This window comes from Nilaparvata lugens, chromosome 2 (assembly GCF_014356525.2).
Source record: "Nilaparvata lugens isolate BPH chromosome 2, ASM1435652v1, whole genome shotgun sequence".
NCBI classification, from domain to species: domain Eukaryota; kingdom Metazoa; phylum Arthropoda; class Insecta; order Hemiptera; family Delphacidae; genus Nilaparvata; species Nilaparvata lugens.
In genome coordinates this window covers 23,566,114-23,583,538 of record NC_052505.1, presented here as the reverse complement: position 1 = coordinate 23,583,538, position 17,425 = coordinate 23,566,114, and the positions used below count along the sequence as shown (strand labels likewise).

The following is a 17,425-nucleotide window of genomic DNA, read 5'->3' as shown; positions in this document are numbered from 1 at the left end:
CTTATTGCGTTTTAATTAGCGATTGAGTGATGGAGTACACACCTCTGACGAGCATGGTGAAAGAAGTTCAGTAATTTTGTTGATAGAGTGCATCACTGCATGCAATATTATATATAAGGTGTGTACTGCGGCAAATGTAAGCCATTATCAGTTTTACCTTTGAACAGGAATCATCTGAGCAATGTCCTATTCTTTGTGTTCTGATATTTTGGAGAGTGAGAACAAAGCTCAAACTCGGACTGTTGGTATCCAGTGTGATCTCGATTCTGATATTTTGGAGAGTGAGAACAAAGCTCAAACTCAGTCGGTACTTTACGATATCGAATCTGATAGTTTCTATTATGAACCAAGGAGAAGCAGTACACCAATCCAGAAGTCGGGAGAGGAGGAGGAAGAGGAGGTGGAGGAGCAGAAACGTGAGGAGGAACAGATACGTGAAGAAGGACAGAAAGGAATGGACAAGCAGATGTCTACGAAAATTGCTACAGTTGAACTTCACTGGTTTAAACAAACTTGTAATCAAATTATTGTGAAAGAACTTGCTATAATTGACGAGTGCAATAATTATGCCGTATTCCATTTCAAATCACCATTTGCAAAGATGGAATTGAGTGCAAAATTGTATAATGATGTAACATGGCTGGAACGTAACTATCATAAAATAAAATGGACCGATGGAGATTTGGAATACAATGAGACAATGATTCGTGATTACCTCGCAGGTTATGAAAAGATTTTTACAAAAGGAACTGAGAAAGCAAAGTTTCTAAGAAGATTGCCTTCTAACGTACAATGCATACCGGAGGACTTTGTCAAGCCCGATTTCAGCTTTTTCACCACTTCGTGGTGTTATGATGCATGTAAGATACATAAATATAGACCCGATGGAAGATGTGCTTTGTACAGTGCACAACATTATAATTCTTTGCTGTTTAAAAATATGTATCAAACAAATAATTTCTTGTGCGAGAATACTCGTATGAGAAGTATGAAATTGGCACCGATGTATACGAATGCGCAGAAAAGAAACTTTGCACGTTATGGATTCTTCTACAACGGAAAGGAATTACAGTGTGTTTATTGCTTGCATGCACTGAGATTGCATAAAGCACGCACGTGTTGTCTGTGTACAATTATTAATGAAGAAAGACCGTTTAATTACTCTATAATAGTGCCTGCCTACACATAGTTTACTTCATTTGCTCGACAACAATGGATCCGACAAAGTGGTTAGCTGCTGACAACCAGTTGGGAGTGAGGTTAAAAAACTGCATAGACTGGTATGATGAATGCGAAATTGCAATTAAGAAATCATCTCGTGAAAATTATAGTTTGGCGAAACAATTAAAGGCTATTTTTCTAAGCACAGTTAATTTGAACGATATAAAAGACTATTTGTGCTATTACCGTCCACATAATTTGTCTATAGATAAATTAATTAAAATTGAAGATGAAGTTATGTATTGTTGTAGTGAAATGTTGTAAACAAATTTTTAATTCAGATATTTCCTCGAACATTTTGGCTTAGTATCAGTGTAGACTTGATTAAGTGAGGACGCGAGATACGCCCCCTCAGAGACAACTGTTACAGCTAAGTGCACATTCCTACCTTATCAATTATAGTTCATAGCTTGATCTAGGTCATGCAGTGTTTTAGCTTTGCAAAATTCAAAAAATTAACTCGCCTCTTGATGTCAATTTCATTCAATGAATTTGATTCTATTGCAAAAAATATTAAATTTTGAACAGGATTCCAAGGCGATGATGTTGATCTAGCGTTAACAAAAACAGAGAATGTACATTTTCCAATTTTATCTGAGATTTTCGAACTGCTCGATATACTAGACAGCGGCCATCTACATTATTGTAGTGCAAATGATTTCTCAACTATTGTTACAAATTCCGATGAACTTTGGAAATGCTTGTATGACATTGCAGATAAAAAATGTAAAAGATCAACTTAGATCATTGACCTCTCTCTGTTAAGATATGTCAGACATCAATAGAGCTTGAGTATGTTCCCCAAGTGATATAGATCTGAGGATATCTATACCTATTTTTGGATATGCTTGTTCATTCTAAATTTACTATAGATATTCTCGGAGAAACACTTTACAAAAAAATAACGCCCGCAGGTTTGTACAGCACATAGAAAATTTCAATATAAATAAAATTTGAAATTTTTCTTAACTGTCAGGCGGAAAGCAAACCAATTGTATTAATTTGCAATCAATTTAATTTTACAGTACAAGTTATTAAATGTAGTAATATGCATTCACTCAGTATAAAGATGTAGAAATATGGATTCACTTTAACTGGCAGTATAGGAAGGCGGGATTAAAAAGGAACTCAGTTACTTGTCTGATTTCTCTTTCACATGGCTTTCGTAATAGCAAAAAGGAATTTAGAAATATGGTGCGAGTAAGTGAGAATAGGAGATAACGCATGGGGCCATCTGTTTTTTCCACCTAGTAGTTTGCACAATCTACAAGTAATGCTTATGCGAGAGACAGAGAAACGATGGGTGTATCACTCTCTCTCTCTCTCTCTCTTGTACCCTCCATGTGATATAGGTCTGAGGATATCTATAGCTATTTTTTGGATGAGCTAGCAGCACATAGAAAATTTCAATATAAATTATTCTTTGAAATTTTTCTTCGGGGGAAAGCAAACCAATTAAATTATTTAATTTGCAATCACTTTAATTTTACAGTATAAGTTATTAGATGTAGTAATATGGATTCACTTTAATTTGTCAGTAGAGAATACAGATTCACTTTAATCTGTCAGTAGAAAGGGAAATTATTTTTTCCTCAGGGAAATTATTTTTCCCCTCACTGAGAGAGAGATCACTCTCTCTCTCTCTCTCTTCATCCCCCTTGTCCTCACTGGGGGAGGGGAAGAGATTAGATTAGATTAGATAAGATAAGATAAGATAAGATAAGAGAGAGAAGGAGAGGGAGAGGGAGTGGGAGGGAGAGGGAGAGGGAGAGGGAGAGGGGGGAGTTTGCGCAAACTCTGGGGGGAGGGGGGAAGGGGGAGGGGGGAGGGGGAGTTTGCACAAACTCAGGGTTGTGGGGGAGGGGGGAGGGGGGAGATTGCGCAAAAAAACCTGTCTTAAATGTCAAATGTACTTTACTAACATTTTAACGACAATTTTTGACCTACTTTCGCCATTTTCAAGTTAGAATCGATTAACTTCAAAATGGTCAAAGTAGGTCGAAACTAGTCGTAAAAATGTTTTAATAAGAGGATACTACAAGTATTTTATTGTTTTTATTCAATCTATACTCATCGATAGGCCTACATCTATCCATCACATTTTCATCTCAGTAGATGTTTAGTTTATAGATCCACTCTCTCCTATCCCATAGGAGAGGGTATACTATATTCCCATATCCCTATAGGAGTATAGTATACTATACTATATTATTCAGTCATTTCATACCCATCCACAGAATATCAGTGACGGAATTGATAGCCTACCATTGTTTATGCAAGATCTCTCTCAGCCGCGAGTCAACAATTTGCCGAGTTCCATCCACAGTGCTAACTGCAAATGCATCCACACTGGCTGCAGGCCGCAGCCAGAGAGATTCACTTGAAACTGTCAGCATTCCTCATGTATGACATTAATGCTCCTCATTCAACCAATGCTGACCGTTTGAAGTGTCAGCACTCAAACTGAAGTTGACTTCAGACTGTCAGTTCACCTCATATATATAACATCAATGCGATTTATACAATCAATACTGACAAATTGAAGTGAATCTCAACAAATAGAATGTTTGATTGTGATGCATTTATTGTTTACAGAGTGCATTGACACTGCAGCTAGTGACTGCATATGCATACATTTTCATCGACCGTCTATTGGAAATTTATTCCGTCACATTTTGTTTACACTGGCTATCGAATGACCCTACCATGCGACTGTGCTGGGAATGATTATTGTTGATCCTTTCGTTGCTGGTTAGGAAGTTAGGTTTTTCAGGGGATATAAACAGCCGAAATTTTATCAAGCCAAACGGAGAATGAACGGTTTGGAAACTTATTGTCTATTTTGCACTATTAGCTTGTTTATTGCTGGTTTTGTATTGTGAAGGAGAAAAATTTGGGGAAACCCTTGTCTCTATTGTGAATGAGTGGATGAATGAATAAATAAATGAATAATTATTATCATCACCTTTGATAATGAGTAAGTTCATTTGGAAAAATTACTTATTTTTTGTTACTTTCATCAAATGACTTATTCGTTGTTCACTTAGAACGTTTCATGTGTAAAAATATTGTTGAATTCTATGTGATAACATCAAGATTGTGGATTCTTTTGTTGCAGAGTTGAAGGAAGACACAAACGAAAAGTTTCTGGAGGACACTGTATTGGAATGTACAAGAGGATGCATATCTGTAATACCCAGGTAAGAGTTATGACACATAGGACATTATTTATATACATTATTATAATATGATTTGATTGATCAGATTACACCAATTATTTGATCTAGAATCGAAATACAAACTTTATCATTCCTCAAAGATAAATCTTTGTGAAATAGGAAGGATCCTTCTACTAACACTATCTAGTCATTGAATGAGTAATAGGATCAATCGGCGAGCTGAAAGACTTGGCCAAAGGGAAAGCTTAAAATATAGCTCGAGATAACTTTGGTGATCTATGTTATCTCACCAGTATTGGAACTGGATTCCTATTGGCAAACTCCTCCCACTATTAAAAATGAGCCGATAACTAGCACTATTTGGCCAAACGCAGTGCTTCAAGTGCAGCTCTGCCATTGTGTCATCCATTCTCGGTTACGTGTCAAGACTATAGGCAGTCATTATTTAACCTGTATTGGAAATCAAAGTTTTCGTTCTACTGGCCTAATTTTTAATAGGATTCAATGGCATCAATAATAAAGAATCATCTACATATAAACTATTGATAACACTTGTGAGTTAGAATCTGGAGTACCTCTGCCTGTTCGTTAATCGCTTCTTCAAAAATATATTTGGATCAATGAGAGAGCTCATTGTATTCAGAGAATATGGAGCCCCGGATTAAAATCCCGGCCCGGGCAAGATATATTTTTTGGGCCAGTCCCATGTTTCAGATGGACACGTTAAGTCGTCATTCCTGGCTGCTTAAGAACAGTTGTTAGGTCATGTCAGAGGCCATGAAATTGATGCGAACTGAAAACTCAGTGCCAGTCAATATTACTTTTATTCCATGAGAAAACTGATCTATTCCTATTAAATGAAGGAAGAATCTACCATTAAAAGTAGAATCAGCATTTTTTAAATTACGGTATGTGAACTGTAAAAGGACTTTCAAGAATGTTTACAAAGTGTACATTATAATTCACAAACCTTGAAATCAGACGTCATTTACTGAATAGTCACGTATAATGAAAACTCGAGAACGATATTACAGTAGTAACGGTATTGATTCATCATAACCCAAGATTTTGATAAGTAAGCAGTTGGCTCTTAGTGTTCACAGCAGTAGGTCGAGTATATGCATGTAACACTTGCTTTCATTACAATAATGTGATATCTGTCAGCAAGAAATTATTGTAGCTATGAGATTGGTTATTTAGTGATCAATCCATGCCTGTGTACAACACAGTACAAAGGTAAGGTAATCATAGGCCTACTTCCGAAGACAACGACTGAAAAATGATTCTTGCTTGATGGCAATTTAATTATTTTCCTATGTGTTAACAAGTAAGAGAGGTTTTCTTTCTTAGAGGCTAGTAGCTTCGGGCACAGAATACAGCAATGGACCTTTATTGGGATTATCTAAATTCTAATTAGCTGAAATCTAATAGAATTCCTTATCCTATTATAGAAGTTTTCTCTGCTTTGGGCTAATAGCTGTTAAACTCAATAAGGCTGGTTAAACGTTCTGTATGCTATAGATGAGCTTAACCCTGTTCTTGAAAGGATATGACAAGGGAGAATATTGAAAATGTTTCTCTTACCTCTGGAACAATATGAACAGTACAATATTTCTTGATAGAAGTAGGATTCTCTTCCCATTGAACTGTGTCTCATCCATACATAGTTGATAATCATTGTTATTAATTGTTTGAAGATAAACACTAATTTTGATCTCCTAACGCATGAACATGGTTCTTTTCTGAGTTTTACGATGAATTAAAGAGTTTTTGTAAATTCTTCCAATGACTTTTCTTAAAGGTTTGAAAATTACCGCAGATGATGATCTCATCGAATAAACCCGAGGTTTCTTGCTGATTTTCTCATAATTTCAAAATGCAACCAGTTTGGTTGAAGAAGACTGATCACGTTCTCTAGTATTGGGAGGAGTAGTTCTCGAAGTTGAACATTGTTGATTGTAGAAGTCTGGCGAGATGTATTAGCTCAAAAATAAAAGTAAAGTAAAGCGGCTTTCCACCTGAGAGGAAGAATTTATCAAATTATTCCACATTTCTGCTAGAAATAATTACTGTTCCTCTATTCCTCACTGAAATCATCACAAACTGCCCCAGTGATATTTCACAGTTATCGCATAAAATTCACTCGCTCGTTTTGCCCGATAAGTCACCCTTCAGTCGTGACTTTTTCCAGTGCCCAATAAAGTATGCAAATTGGCTTCAGATGGCTATTGTTCTTTAGCTGGGTATAACTAACTAGCGTATAATGTCATATCCGGGAGTTTCTTTTATGTATCTGAACGTAATCCAGAGAGCTGGCTATAAAATGGACGATAAAGGAACTCTGATGTCGTTATTCCACATGCCAGAGATGAACAGAACACTTGCCGGGGTATATATATTATGAGACAGAGTATATATGTGTTTTATGTATATAGTTGGATGCATTTGCTTAGGATTAATGGGCAGCCCGGAAAAAGCATTGAAGTTCCTGTGGAACTCACGCCGTCGGGTTTATAGTGGATGCTGTGCGACAGAGAGAAATAAAGAGTGCAACCTGCTGCACGCAAAGTGAATAACAATTTGAGTAAACTCTTTCCTCACAGACAGGAATACCAACGATCTGATTCCTGTATCTTCTAAATGTAGAGTAATGGATCTAATTCACACGTGTGATACGTGTCTATGAATCTTCATGTTTTCATTGTTTATAAATTAAGAGACGGTTAAAAGTACAAAAAATGTGGGTGAGAATGCCGATAAACATAAAAATATATTTTACAGCATTTCCCTCATAGTACTGATTGAATGGAGAGGAGAAATGGCGAATTGAGATATGATTTCATTGAAAATACAATTTCGAATTGAAGATGCAAGTCTAGAACTGGAATGATACGAAGTGAACAACAAGAAAGGATACAAGACTCACAGAAATATTAATAAGAATATTTTATCAAGCTATCACTCCAAGAGTCCCTGTACTTGAAGACATATCAACCATTATTCCAAAAATATAGCTTCAAATGAGGTTGATACTTACTCTTGGAATGTGTTAAAAGTTATATCCATTTTGAGAAATTGATGGATGAATTGAAATCATAATAATATAACATTATTAACCCTTATCCTCTTTTAAATAAATCATAGATGATTATAGAATCAGTAGTCAGTAATCAGTAATCAATAACCAAAAATTGGAAGTTCTACAGTTGTCCACCCACAACTTTCATCGTTTTTCCAGCTTCACATGATACATTTGAAAAAGTTTCACTGTATGCAGCCGATGCTAGAAAAGTTTCGGTTTGAATCAACATGCCATCAATATTCAAAAATTTGTAATTCAAATGAATCCGTGCGCAGCGCACATGTAGTGGCTGAGAGAAAAGTTATATCCTGTCATCCAAATGTATACAGTAGCGTAATAAGTTTTCCCAGTACCTACCTCTCATGAGAGATTTCAAAATATTTATACATGTCTCAAATCTCATTTCAGCGAATGCAGAACTTTTCATGATCCTTTTCATGTGCAAGCGTTATGTAAAATCATTGCTTTTCTAGTTTGAAATATTGCAAAATAACATTTTCTCTCTTCGAATCCCATTCAAGATTAATAATCCAATCTGATAATATTCTTGTAGCGAGTGTGAGAGGAGAAATTTCCAATTGCATCGATCTGTCATGAAGTCTCTTGAAAAAATAATTTTGAAACGCACTGCTCTGGAATGAATGCTCGGAATAGCCCAGTCAATGAAGGTCCAAAAAAGCAGTTTCGATCCGAAAATTAAATAAAAGCTGAATTTTCCACCATCGATAGAACCCTCCCAGAGGGTCATTCTCCCAAAAGTCCTAAGAAATCCCCTTGGAGCTTTCCGCCCCAGCCCCCTAAAACGTGAAAAATGCAGGTAAACACGGGAAAGCAATTATCTCTGTAACCATTCATCGGAAATAGTTCTATTATATGTCATTCGATTCATCACATTATGGACTACAATATTATTCCTATTCATTTTTTCAATAAAATGAACAGTTTTCTTGATAAAATAATATATATGTAAAAATATAGGGGGTTTGTGATTTGATTTTTTTGTTTTCTCCGATAAACTTCGAAGCAAGTAGTTCTAAAGAAAAATGAGACAGATAATTAATGTAGCCACTCTTATTGCAAATCCATTGATGTATATTGTTATGTATTTGCGATTTGATTTGATGCCGTGGAAGGGGAAACAGTCGACGCGGTATGGCGCGGCTGACTCTCTTCGCCATAGTAAACAGCAAACTGGAAATCAATTACCTCTGTAACCATCAATCGGAAAAAAATCTTTCATATGTTATTCGATTCGTTACATTATGGGCTACAATATTAGTCGTATTCATTTCCTCAATAAATCGAACAGTTTCCTTGATAAAATAATATATATGTAAAAATTTAGGGGTTTTTTCGATTTGATTTTTGTTTCCTCCGATTAACTTCGAAGCAAATAATCTTCAAGGAAATGTGACAAATAATTATTGTAGCCACATTCATTGCGAATCCATTGATGTATATTGTTATTTATTTGCGATTCGATTTGACGTTGTGGAAGGGGAAACAGTCGACGCGGTACGGCGTGGCTGTCTCTCTTCACCGTAGTAAACAGTAAAATAGTAGGCCTACTGCTTTTTAAGTTGCATCTTATTTACACTATGGCGCTCGAAACAATCAATTTTGTCTATTGTTTTGACATGTGATGAAACTAATTTTTCACATTTTAATTCTCTAAATTCTCTAGAATCATTATGTTGTTATATATGTGCTAAATCATGCATTCTATGACAGACAAAGATATTGTTTGCAACCGATAAAATATTCATACTATTACATAATATAATACATATTTAAAATATGTGTGTATGATCATAATTCTATGCTAAAATTTATCGCAAGTTATGAATGTCAAAACTAAGATAAATCATAGATTACAATAGTGTTAGCAGTGGCAATTTTCTGAAAAATCATAGCGTGCAGTGTTTGCTGTTTTCAACAGTTAATATTCTCCAAGCCAGGTTGATAATATACCTACAGTAGAGCCAAATATATATGACGGTGAGACATAAAAAAATTCATTCATTGGGCTTGTTGAGTTGAAACTTTCTATGATTCTCTCTGTAAAGTAGCTTAACTTCCGTTCTTAATAGTTGAATCTACATTATTTAGACAGTCCAATATGAAAATTCAGTAGACTCTCAAGATGAAAGCCATGCAAACATACAAAGAGTAAGAATGCATAAAAGGTAGGAAAATCATGAAAGTTTTTCATATTTAACCACAAAGTAGCCTACCGTATAAGATTAATTGAAAGATGATTCATCATCTTCTATTATTTTTGTTAACATATCGATTTTTCACCTCCACTCGCATCTTGTCATTCATTACACAAAGTTGGCAGAAGCTTTTCTTGATGTCGATTAATGTTGATTGAAATTGATTCTGATTCGGGCACCAAAAGACTAGATCATTTTCTATTTGAAGCATTAAATTAAATCTATGAACATGATTTCTTATGACTTGGCATTCACAGATTTAGTTGGGTGAAGCTATTTGAAAATGTACCTGATTATCAATTTCATGGTTTTTATACCCTTCTAGTCATTGTGATCATTGAAGGGTGAAGTGATGAGTTAGTTCAAGTGAGTTCTAGTGCACAAGTATTTTGTGCTTATAATGGGCTCTTCTTTATTTTCGATCGATGTTTTGCTCCAGTAGAGAAAATTTAAAATGTTGGTTTTACATTTTATAGGCTTTATAAATAATATAGATTAACGGTAATATAAATTTGATAAGTCCAGTATTAAATTAATCGATGTTGATTTTTATTGTATCAATGTTACTTGCACTGTTTGCAATTCATCACTATTCTCTCAAGTTTTTTTATGAATTTCATGATCTGAAAATTGAAATTCAAAATAATGCTATTTGGATGACGTTCACATTCCACTGGTTTTTTTACAATAATTGTTACGTTGAAGAGTGAGGCAATTCAATCCATTTGGAAAAGGAAATCACAGTGCGATTTGAACAGTGGATAGTAACTTTGAAATTCAGTTGCTCAATTCATTTCGGCTTGATACTATCATTTGTAATTTGAGTTGATCAGGAATATGCATTGTATATATGTTTATATTCCAATTTGACTAATCTTCTATCACAGTCTCGCTTTCATTCATAAACATGATAATCCTAAATACGTTGATTACCTTGAAGATGTAGCTTATCTTACGTCGAACAATGTACAATACATACAATTTTCATTAAATTACTAAAATGATGATCATTAGAGTTTCTGCCTGTGATTGGGAAAAAGTCATTTTATGAGCCTTGAAATTCGTACCTAGAAAAAGTTGCATTATTATTGAAATGTTGTTATTTTTACTATTTATTATAGGTACTGTACATTGATTTTTGTGAATATAGAGATCAACTACTTTATTCTGAATCACGATAAGGATAAATAGGGAAATTGTGAGATGGGGATAACATCCATAGTTAAATTTACATAGGATCAATTTGAAAGCTCTGATAATAATGATTTGAACGGAGCTGCGATTCTGGCTTGGTATTGCCTCTTCATGTTTAGTGAGAATAGAAAGCTTCAGAGTAATTCGTTTACACTATATGTGATAATATTGGTAACATTTGTTAATATTTGAACCGAATGTGCAACAAATTAATCTACTTCCAGCTTGAAAATTTTCAACTTATCAGGAGTACAGTGTAATCATATCGTATCTCAGGTAGGCCTACACTTTTATTTTTTTTCACGTGATCTGATGATATCCGTTCCATTATCAAGTGTTCAAATTATAAAGAGTGATGAAACAAGATAAAACACAAGAAAAGCTACGAAAAGAAATTTTGAATCTTCATTTTTCACAAAATAAGGATAAGATAAAGGAATCAGACACATAATATATCATGAAAATTCATTGGAAAACATCAATATCTGAAACTAGAGTTATCAAATTGTGATACCTCTGACTCGTATGGAGAAGGCACACTTCAAATTAATATAATAAATTCTGTGAGCAGACAACGAAATCCTGATTTTTATCATAAGCATGGTTAAATCAAGAAAATTAGGATATTCTTTTAGAGTATTGAAAAGTTAAAATCTAGATACAGCGCATGTCAAATCAATAGACAAAATTAATTGTTTCGAGCGCCATAGTGTAAATGAGATGCAATGTAGACAGAAGTATTATTCTGTTTACTATGGTGAAGGGAGTGAGCCGCGTCGGCTGTTTCCACTTCCACAGCGTCAACTTGAATCGCAAATACATAACAATATACATCAATGAATTCGCAATAAATAATTATTTGTCACATTTTCCTTTAAAATTACTTGCTTCGAAGTTAATCGGAGAAAACAAAAAAATCAAATCGAAAACCCCTTAAATTATTACATATATATTATTTTATCAAGGAAACTGTTCGATTTATTGAGGAAACGAATACGACTAATATTGTAGTCCTCAATTTAAAGAATCGAATGACATAGTATAGATTTTTCTGCGATTAATGGTTACAGAGATAATTGATTTCCTGTTTGCTATTTACTATGGCTAAGAGAGTCAGCCGCGCCATACCGCGTCGACTGTGTTTCCCCTTCCACGGCGTCAAATCGAATCGCAAATACATAAAAATATACATCAATGGATTTGCAATGAGAGTGGCTACATTAATTATTTGACTCATTTTTCTTTAAAACTACTTACTTTGAAGTTAATCGGAAAAAAAAACAAAAAAAAATCTAATCGCAAACCCCCTAAATTTTTACATATATATTATTCTATCAAGAAAACTGTTCATTTTATTGAAAAAATTAATAAAACTAATATTGTAGTCCATAATGTAACGAATCGAATGGCATATAATAGAACTGTTTCCGATCAATGAGTACAGAGATAATTGATTTTCCGTGATTACCTGAATTTTTCAACTTTGAGGGTGGCTAGGGGGGAAAGCTCCAAGGGGATTTCTTGGGACTTTTGGGAGAATGACCCTCTGGGAGGGTTCCATCGATGCTTTTAGCTTTTATTTAATTTTCGGATCGAAAAAACCTTTATTGACTGGGCTAGAAAGAGAAGTATTCCACTGTACTAGTATTCCATCGTACTATAGACTATTACAATTACAACACTGTAATCGTTAAGATACGTACCATTGATTCTCATGTGATTTTTCACACATTGACCGAATAGTGCTTGAGGGCCTACCCAACCAATGATATTTCCAATTATTGTTAGATAATAATAATTATTTTTACTATTTCCATCTGCATAATGATATTTTCACTGTTGATTTGTTTCCCTAGCAGGAAAGACTTATTCAATTCACTCACTATTATTTCGACACAGATGATTGACTCTGATTTTCATGTCTTTATCAGGGGCATTATAATTAAAGTAAGAGACAAATAATATATCAATTCTTGATCCAATATAATTCATTATTTCGTATATAACAGTTTTTTTCTGCAAAATGCATCAGTGAGTCTTATAGAATTTATTGGAATGTTATGGTACAGATTGAAGAATATTTTTGTATATATTATTTTTCTCATCTGTGGTTATATTGAGGCGACTCAAGATGCATCAATTCCTATATAAACAGAATGTCATCCCAATCCCATCCAATTCGGCATAAATCAGATCACTTCAAAGATGGCAATCAAATATAACTTTGTAGATAGGATTCGGTGGACCCTCTTTGCTCGGATGAACGTTATTCCACGAGTTTCCAACTGAATCAGGCTGAGTCAGCACGTGACTACTGCAGAAATTAATCTGGCAGCTGTTCGATTTCGCTTTGGGCCGGTATTATTATTCGTGGTGGAAAGGTATATTGGAATTCGTAGAAGACAAAGCAGTGTGGCAGAGATGTGGTCAAGTGATCGGTTGAACTGGATTCACGGAACTGAATTCCAATCTGATCCAGCCCCGATATTATTCGGGGTAGAATAGCTAGTTCAACTAATTCTCACCGGCAATCGAGACAGTCAGCTGATTATTCCTTATTCTTATCCTTATTCCTAATTCATTAAAAATGGGTGAATTCTTAGCTCACTCATTAGAATTATTATTATTCCTTCAACTATTACGAATTTATATTTTTAAAAAAATTGGAATTGGGAATTTGAGTGACAATATTATTAAAATGCGATATTTTTCCGTCCTGATAGGAAATTGTTTGAATTTTCCAATCACACTTGACTGAACACAGTCAAGTTTGAAAAGTGATTGAGTTCATTCATCTCTACCTAACTTCCCAATAATTTTAGCTAATTCTTCTTCTGTTTAATTTCAAATGATAATTTTTCAATAAATTCAATTATTTTCCCTTGCAGACAGGATATTATCTTGCAGGTGTTCTGATTTTCTAAACTTTGATTTGAACTTTCATTTTGAATTTTTATAGTTTGATGATATCAATTATTTTGTCCTTATGTTAACGCTTTCCTAGTAACGCTCATAATTTATATAACTCTATTCTTTTGTGCATTCATGTTTCATTTCAAAGTATTTAGAGGGAATCAACTTGAAACAGGCTGGGTAGTATCCTCAACAATTCTGGGAGAATTATGAAATAATCCATTGAACAGATAGATCAATCCATTGAATATAGATCAAGATAAATAAATAATTGGAATTCACCATTGGATATGTTCTTATTATTGAAAAGAAACGAATAAATTCGTCCTCGAATTCAGATCTCGATCAAACTGTGAACCACAGAACTATCTCACCCTATATATCAGCACCTCTCTAGTTGTTTCTCCATGTCGTGTGTGGCCGCCATTTTGATGCCTGATGTGTTGCTTTGGTGTTTGTTGCAGGACTGTCCCCCTGGCAGCGTGGATTTCCGCCGCGTGCAGTGTGAGGCCTACAACGGCAAGTTGTTCATGGGACGTGCCTACACTTGGGAGCCCTTCACCGACGGTAACACACACTTTTCCTCTCTCTTTTCACTACAAAGTTTTTCTTTGAGGTTGCTTGGCTGATCTCTCACATGTGCTATCTGTATCTTTGTACTTACTCTTTTCTTCGTCTTTGTCATGCTCTTTTTCAGCTTTTTATTCTTGCTGTATTGCTTCTTGTTTTTGCTTTTCAGTCTTTACCGTAACGCTTCTTCTTCTCTCCCAATCAATCTATTTCTACGCTCCTCTTCTCTCTCCTTCAAACCTCTTATTCTCCAACCCCTTTCTATCTCTTCTCTTCTATATCCAATCAATCCAGCACCACGCTCTCCCTCTCTGTTCCTCAAACCTTTTCTCTTTAAGGTTTTTCAAGGTCTTTTCTCTTGAAGATCATCATCTCTTTCTAATCTCTCCTCCACCATCCCCTATTCACCACTTCAATTTCCTTTCCTTATATTTCTATCTTCCTGGATTCGTACTCACCCATTTTTTCTCTTTGTACTTCTTTTTTTTCTCTCAGTCTTCAACTTTCTATCATCTTCCTTTAATCATCATTACCATCTTGTACTTCTCTCACGTCTTCTTCTTCCTTATCATTCTTCGTCTTCTTATCTTCCCCTCTTCTTCTTCCAATCCTATTCCACTCTCCTTTCTCTCCTCTTTCATTCTAAAAGAACATTTGATAATTATCTTCTATTTCATCTGAATTTTTTATTCTAGTTATCCTACATCTATCATTTTCCTTCTTTCTCTTCTCCTTCTCCTCAAACTGCTACTCCTGCCTGCCTGCTATGCCTGCTTTGATTCTCATCTTCATCCTTCTCCTTCTCTTCCCGCTTTTTCTTGATATCCTCTTCCTTAATCTCCCTCATCACCTCCTGATCATGGTTCTTCTCCTTGTTCTACTCCTCAAATTTTCACTTATCGTTCTAATCTTCATTCTCTCAATTTCTACTCCTCCTTCCTTGTCCTGCTTCACGAGTTTCTTATGATCGCTTTCCTCATCTTCACTTTATCATTAATTATCTTCTCCTCTCTCTTCAACTTCCTGTTTATCACTCTTTTCCCCTTCCTCATCAGATACGTTTTTCCACTTCCTCTCAGTTCTCTATGTCTATCGTTTTCTCTCTTTTCTTCTCATTGTAACATACTCATAAGTTCCTTTTTACAACACTGTGTTCTCCACAGTCCTTTCTCACTCATTTTCCACTCTCCTTCCCTATCATTTCCTTTTTTCCTGTAGTTTATTCCCCACAGAGATGAGAGAGGTTTCAGTTCTCGTGAAACTTCCAACCAGTGGGTCAAGACTCTATTACAAAGAACTTGTAACTCTAATTCTATCTAAAGTTTTCGAATAAAAGTATGTACTCCCCTACGCAGCCAACTCAGTAAATATCCTAATTATCAAATTGGACCAACGTGAAACCGAGTTTAGATTTTTCTCTCTGAGGGAGAAAATTCAGCTCCAAATAATTATACTTACAAGGCACTCTTGACTCTTTCTTTTATCTTCCGCATCAGAGTTTGCATCAAAGCGAGATGAAATCTTGAAATTTAATATTATTCGATAAACATGGCTTTGTGTAATTTATAACTCTTCTACCTGGAAAAATTCTAATTAAAACACAGTGGGCAAGGTAGTACTTTTTACACAAACTGAGATAACGAGCTCCTTCAAGAATGTTCAATGAAAGTCAAGAATCGAGACATAAATGAGATGAAATCTCTGTAGTGTTTGAATTTTTTTCATATTCATTGGCGATTCTTCATCCTAATTGCATTCCACATTGGTCAGGATGATTTGAGAAGTCAGTAATCAATCTCTCATATCTTCGGTAAGAATCACCCCATTCCATTTTGAATATCATTCTCATTTACTATTCTGGATATTTTCACTTTCTATTCTTGAATAATCATCTTTTCATACAGCTCCGTTGCTGTTTACAGGAGACTGATCATAATATGATTTTCTTTTGAAATGTATATCTGGTCACTAGAGGAATCTAGGTATCACCTACTATGTTGTTAATTCCTCATTTGTTGTGTAGACTAGTGGTAGATCACCTAATCTCTAATCAGATGAGCGTCATTATTTTCTCGATATGATTTATCATTGTCATTACTTCCAATACCAATCATTTAAGTACTCTTCCAAAACCAATCTCAGTTCTTATTTGTTCTAGTACAATTTTCTATTGAGAGTGACCTACATCGAATTCATTGTTGAACTATTTTTCACGACACTACAGTCAAGTATTTTGAATAATATTTAATAATAAATTATATAAATAATTGACTGTAGTCAATTCCAATGTTAAAACTTGACAGTAGTGTCGTTGAAAAAAACATTATTTACTAGCAGTTCGTCATGGAATTTGAAATAAATGAGTACATCGAATAGTCATGGCGAGGTATAACGCCCGCAGGTCATTTTTCTTTCATTGTATTTTTATTTTCTAGTATCACATATATTTCCAATTATCAAACACGCACAAAATAATTCCCAGTTTCACTACTCACTACGCACGCAGGTCATTTTTTTTCTAGGATTAAATCTATTTCTAATTATCAAGCACGCACAAAATAATTTCCAGCTACACTACTCACTTATTGTGAATGCAAGATAAAGGCATTATTCCAATGTATTTTTTTCAAATGGAGGTACACTAGTTAATTCATATCCCAATGTTCTCTTCAGTAATGAAACACACTTCGAAATTTCAGCATCCCTTACAAATAATTTCAATGTTTCTCCTTCAACTCATGATCACAGTTTAAAGTGAATTAAACTATAAATTGAAAGTTATGTCAATTTATACAGTTTTATTCGATTTTAATGCTTATTTTCTGTGAATTACAGCTGGGAACGAATGTGCACTAAACTGCCGCGCACTGGGCTACCGATTCTACGCGACTCTGAACAACAGTGTGGCCGATGGCACCTCCTGTAGGCCGAGCAGCAAGGATCGAGCCACCAGAGCCATCTGCGTCGGAGGAATGTGCAAGGTTAGTAACCACCACTTCCTCTCTCAATTTGCTTATTTCATCAGTAGAACTCTGAATGAATCTTATAGT

General features: G+C 34.9%; 1 protein-coding gene across 1 annotated transcript in view; it reads left to right on the top strand.

Moving 5' to 3' along the window:
• LOC111049685 (thrombospondin type-1 domain-containing protein 4) overlaps positions 1–17,425 on the top strand; it is a 488,755-nt gene that overhangs the window by 246,984 nt on the left and 224,346 nt on the right. The window contains exons 5-7 of the mRNA XM_039420017.1: positions 4,340–4,421; positions 14,270–14,372; positions 17,211–17,356. Of these exons, the coding sequence (XP_039275951.1) occupies positions 4,340–4,421; positions 14,270–14,372; positions 17,211–17,356 (331 nt within the window). The remainder of the gene's footprint in view (positions 1–4,339; positions 4,422–14,269; positions 14,373–17,210; positions 17,357–17,425) is intronic.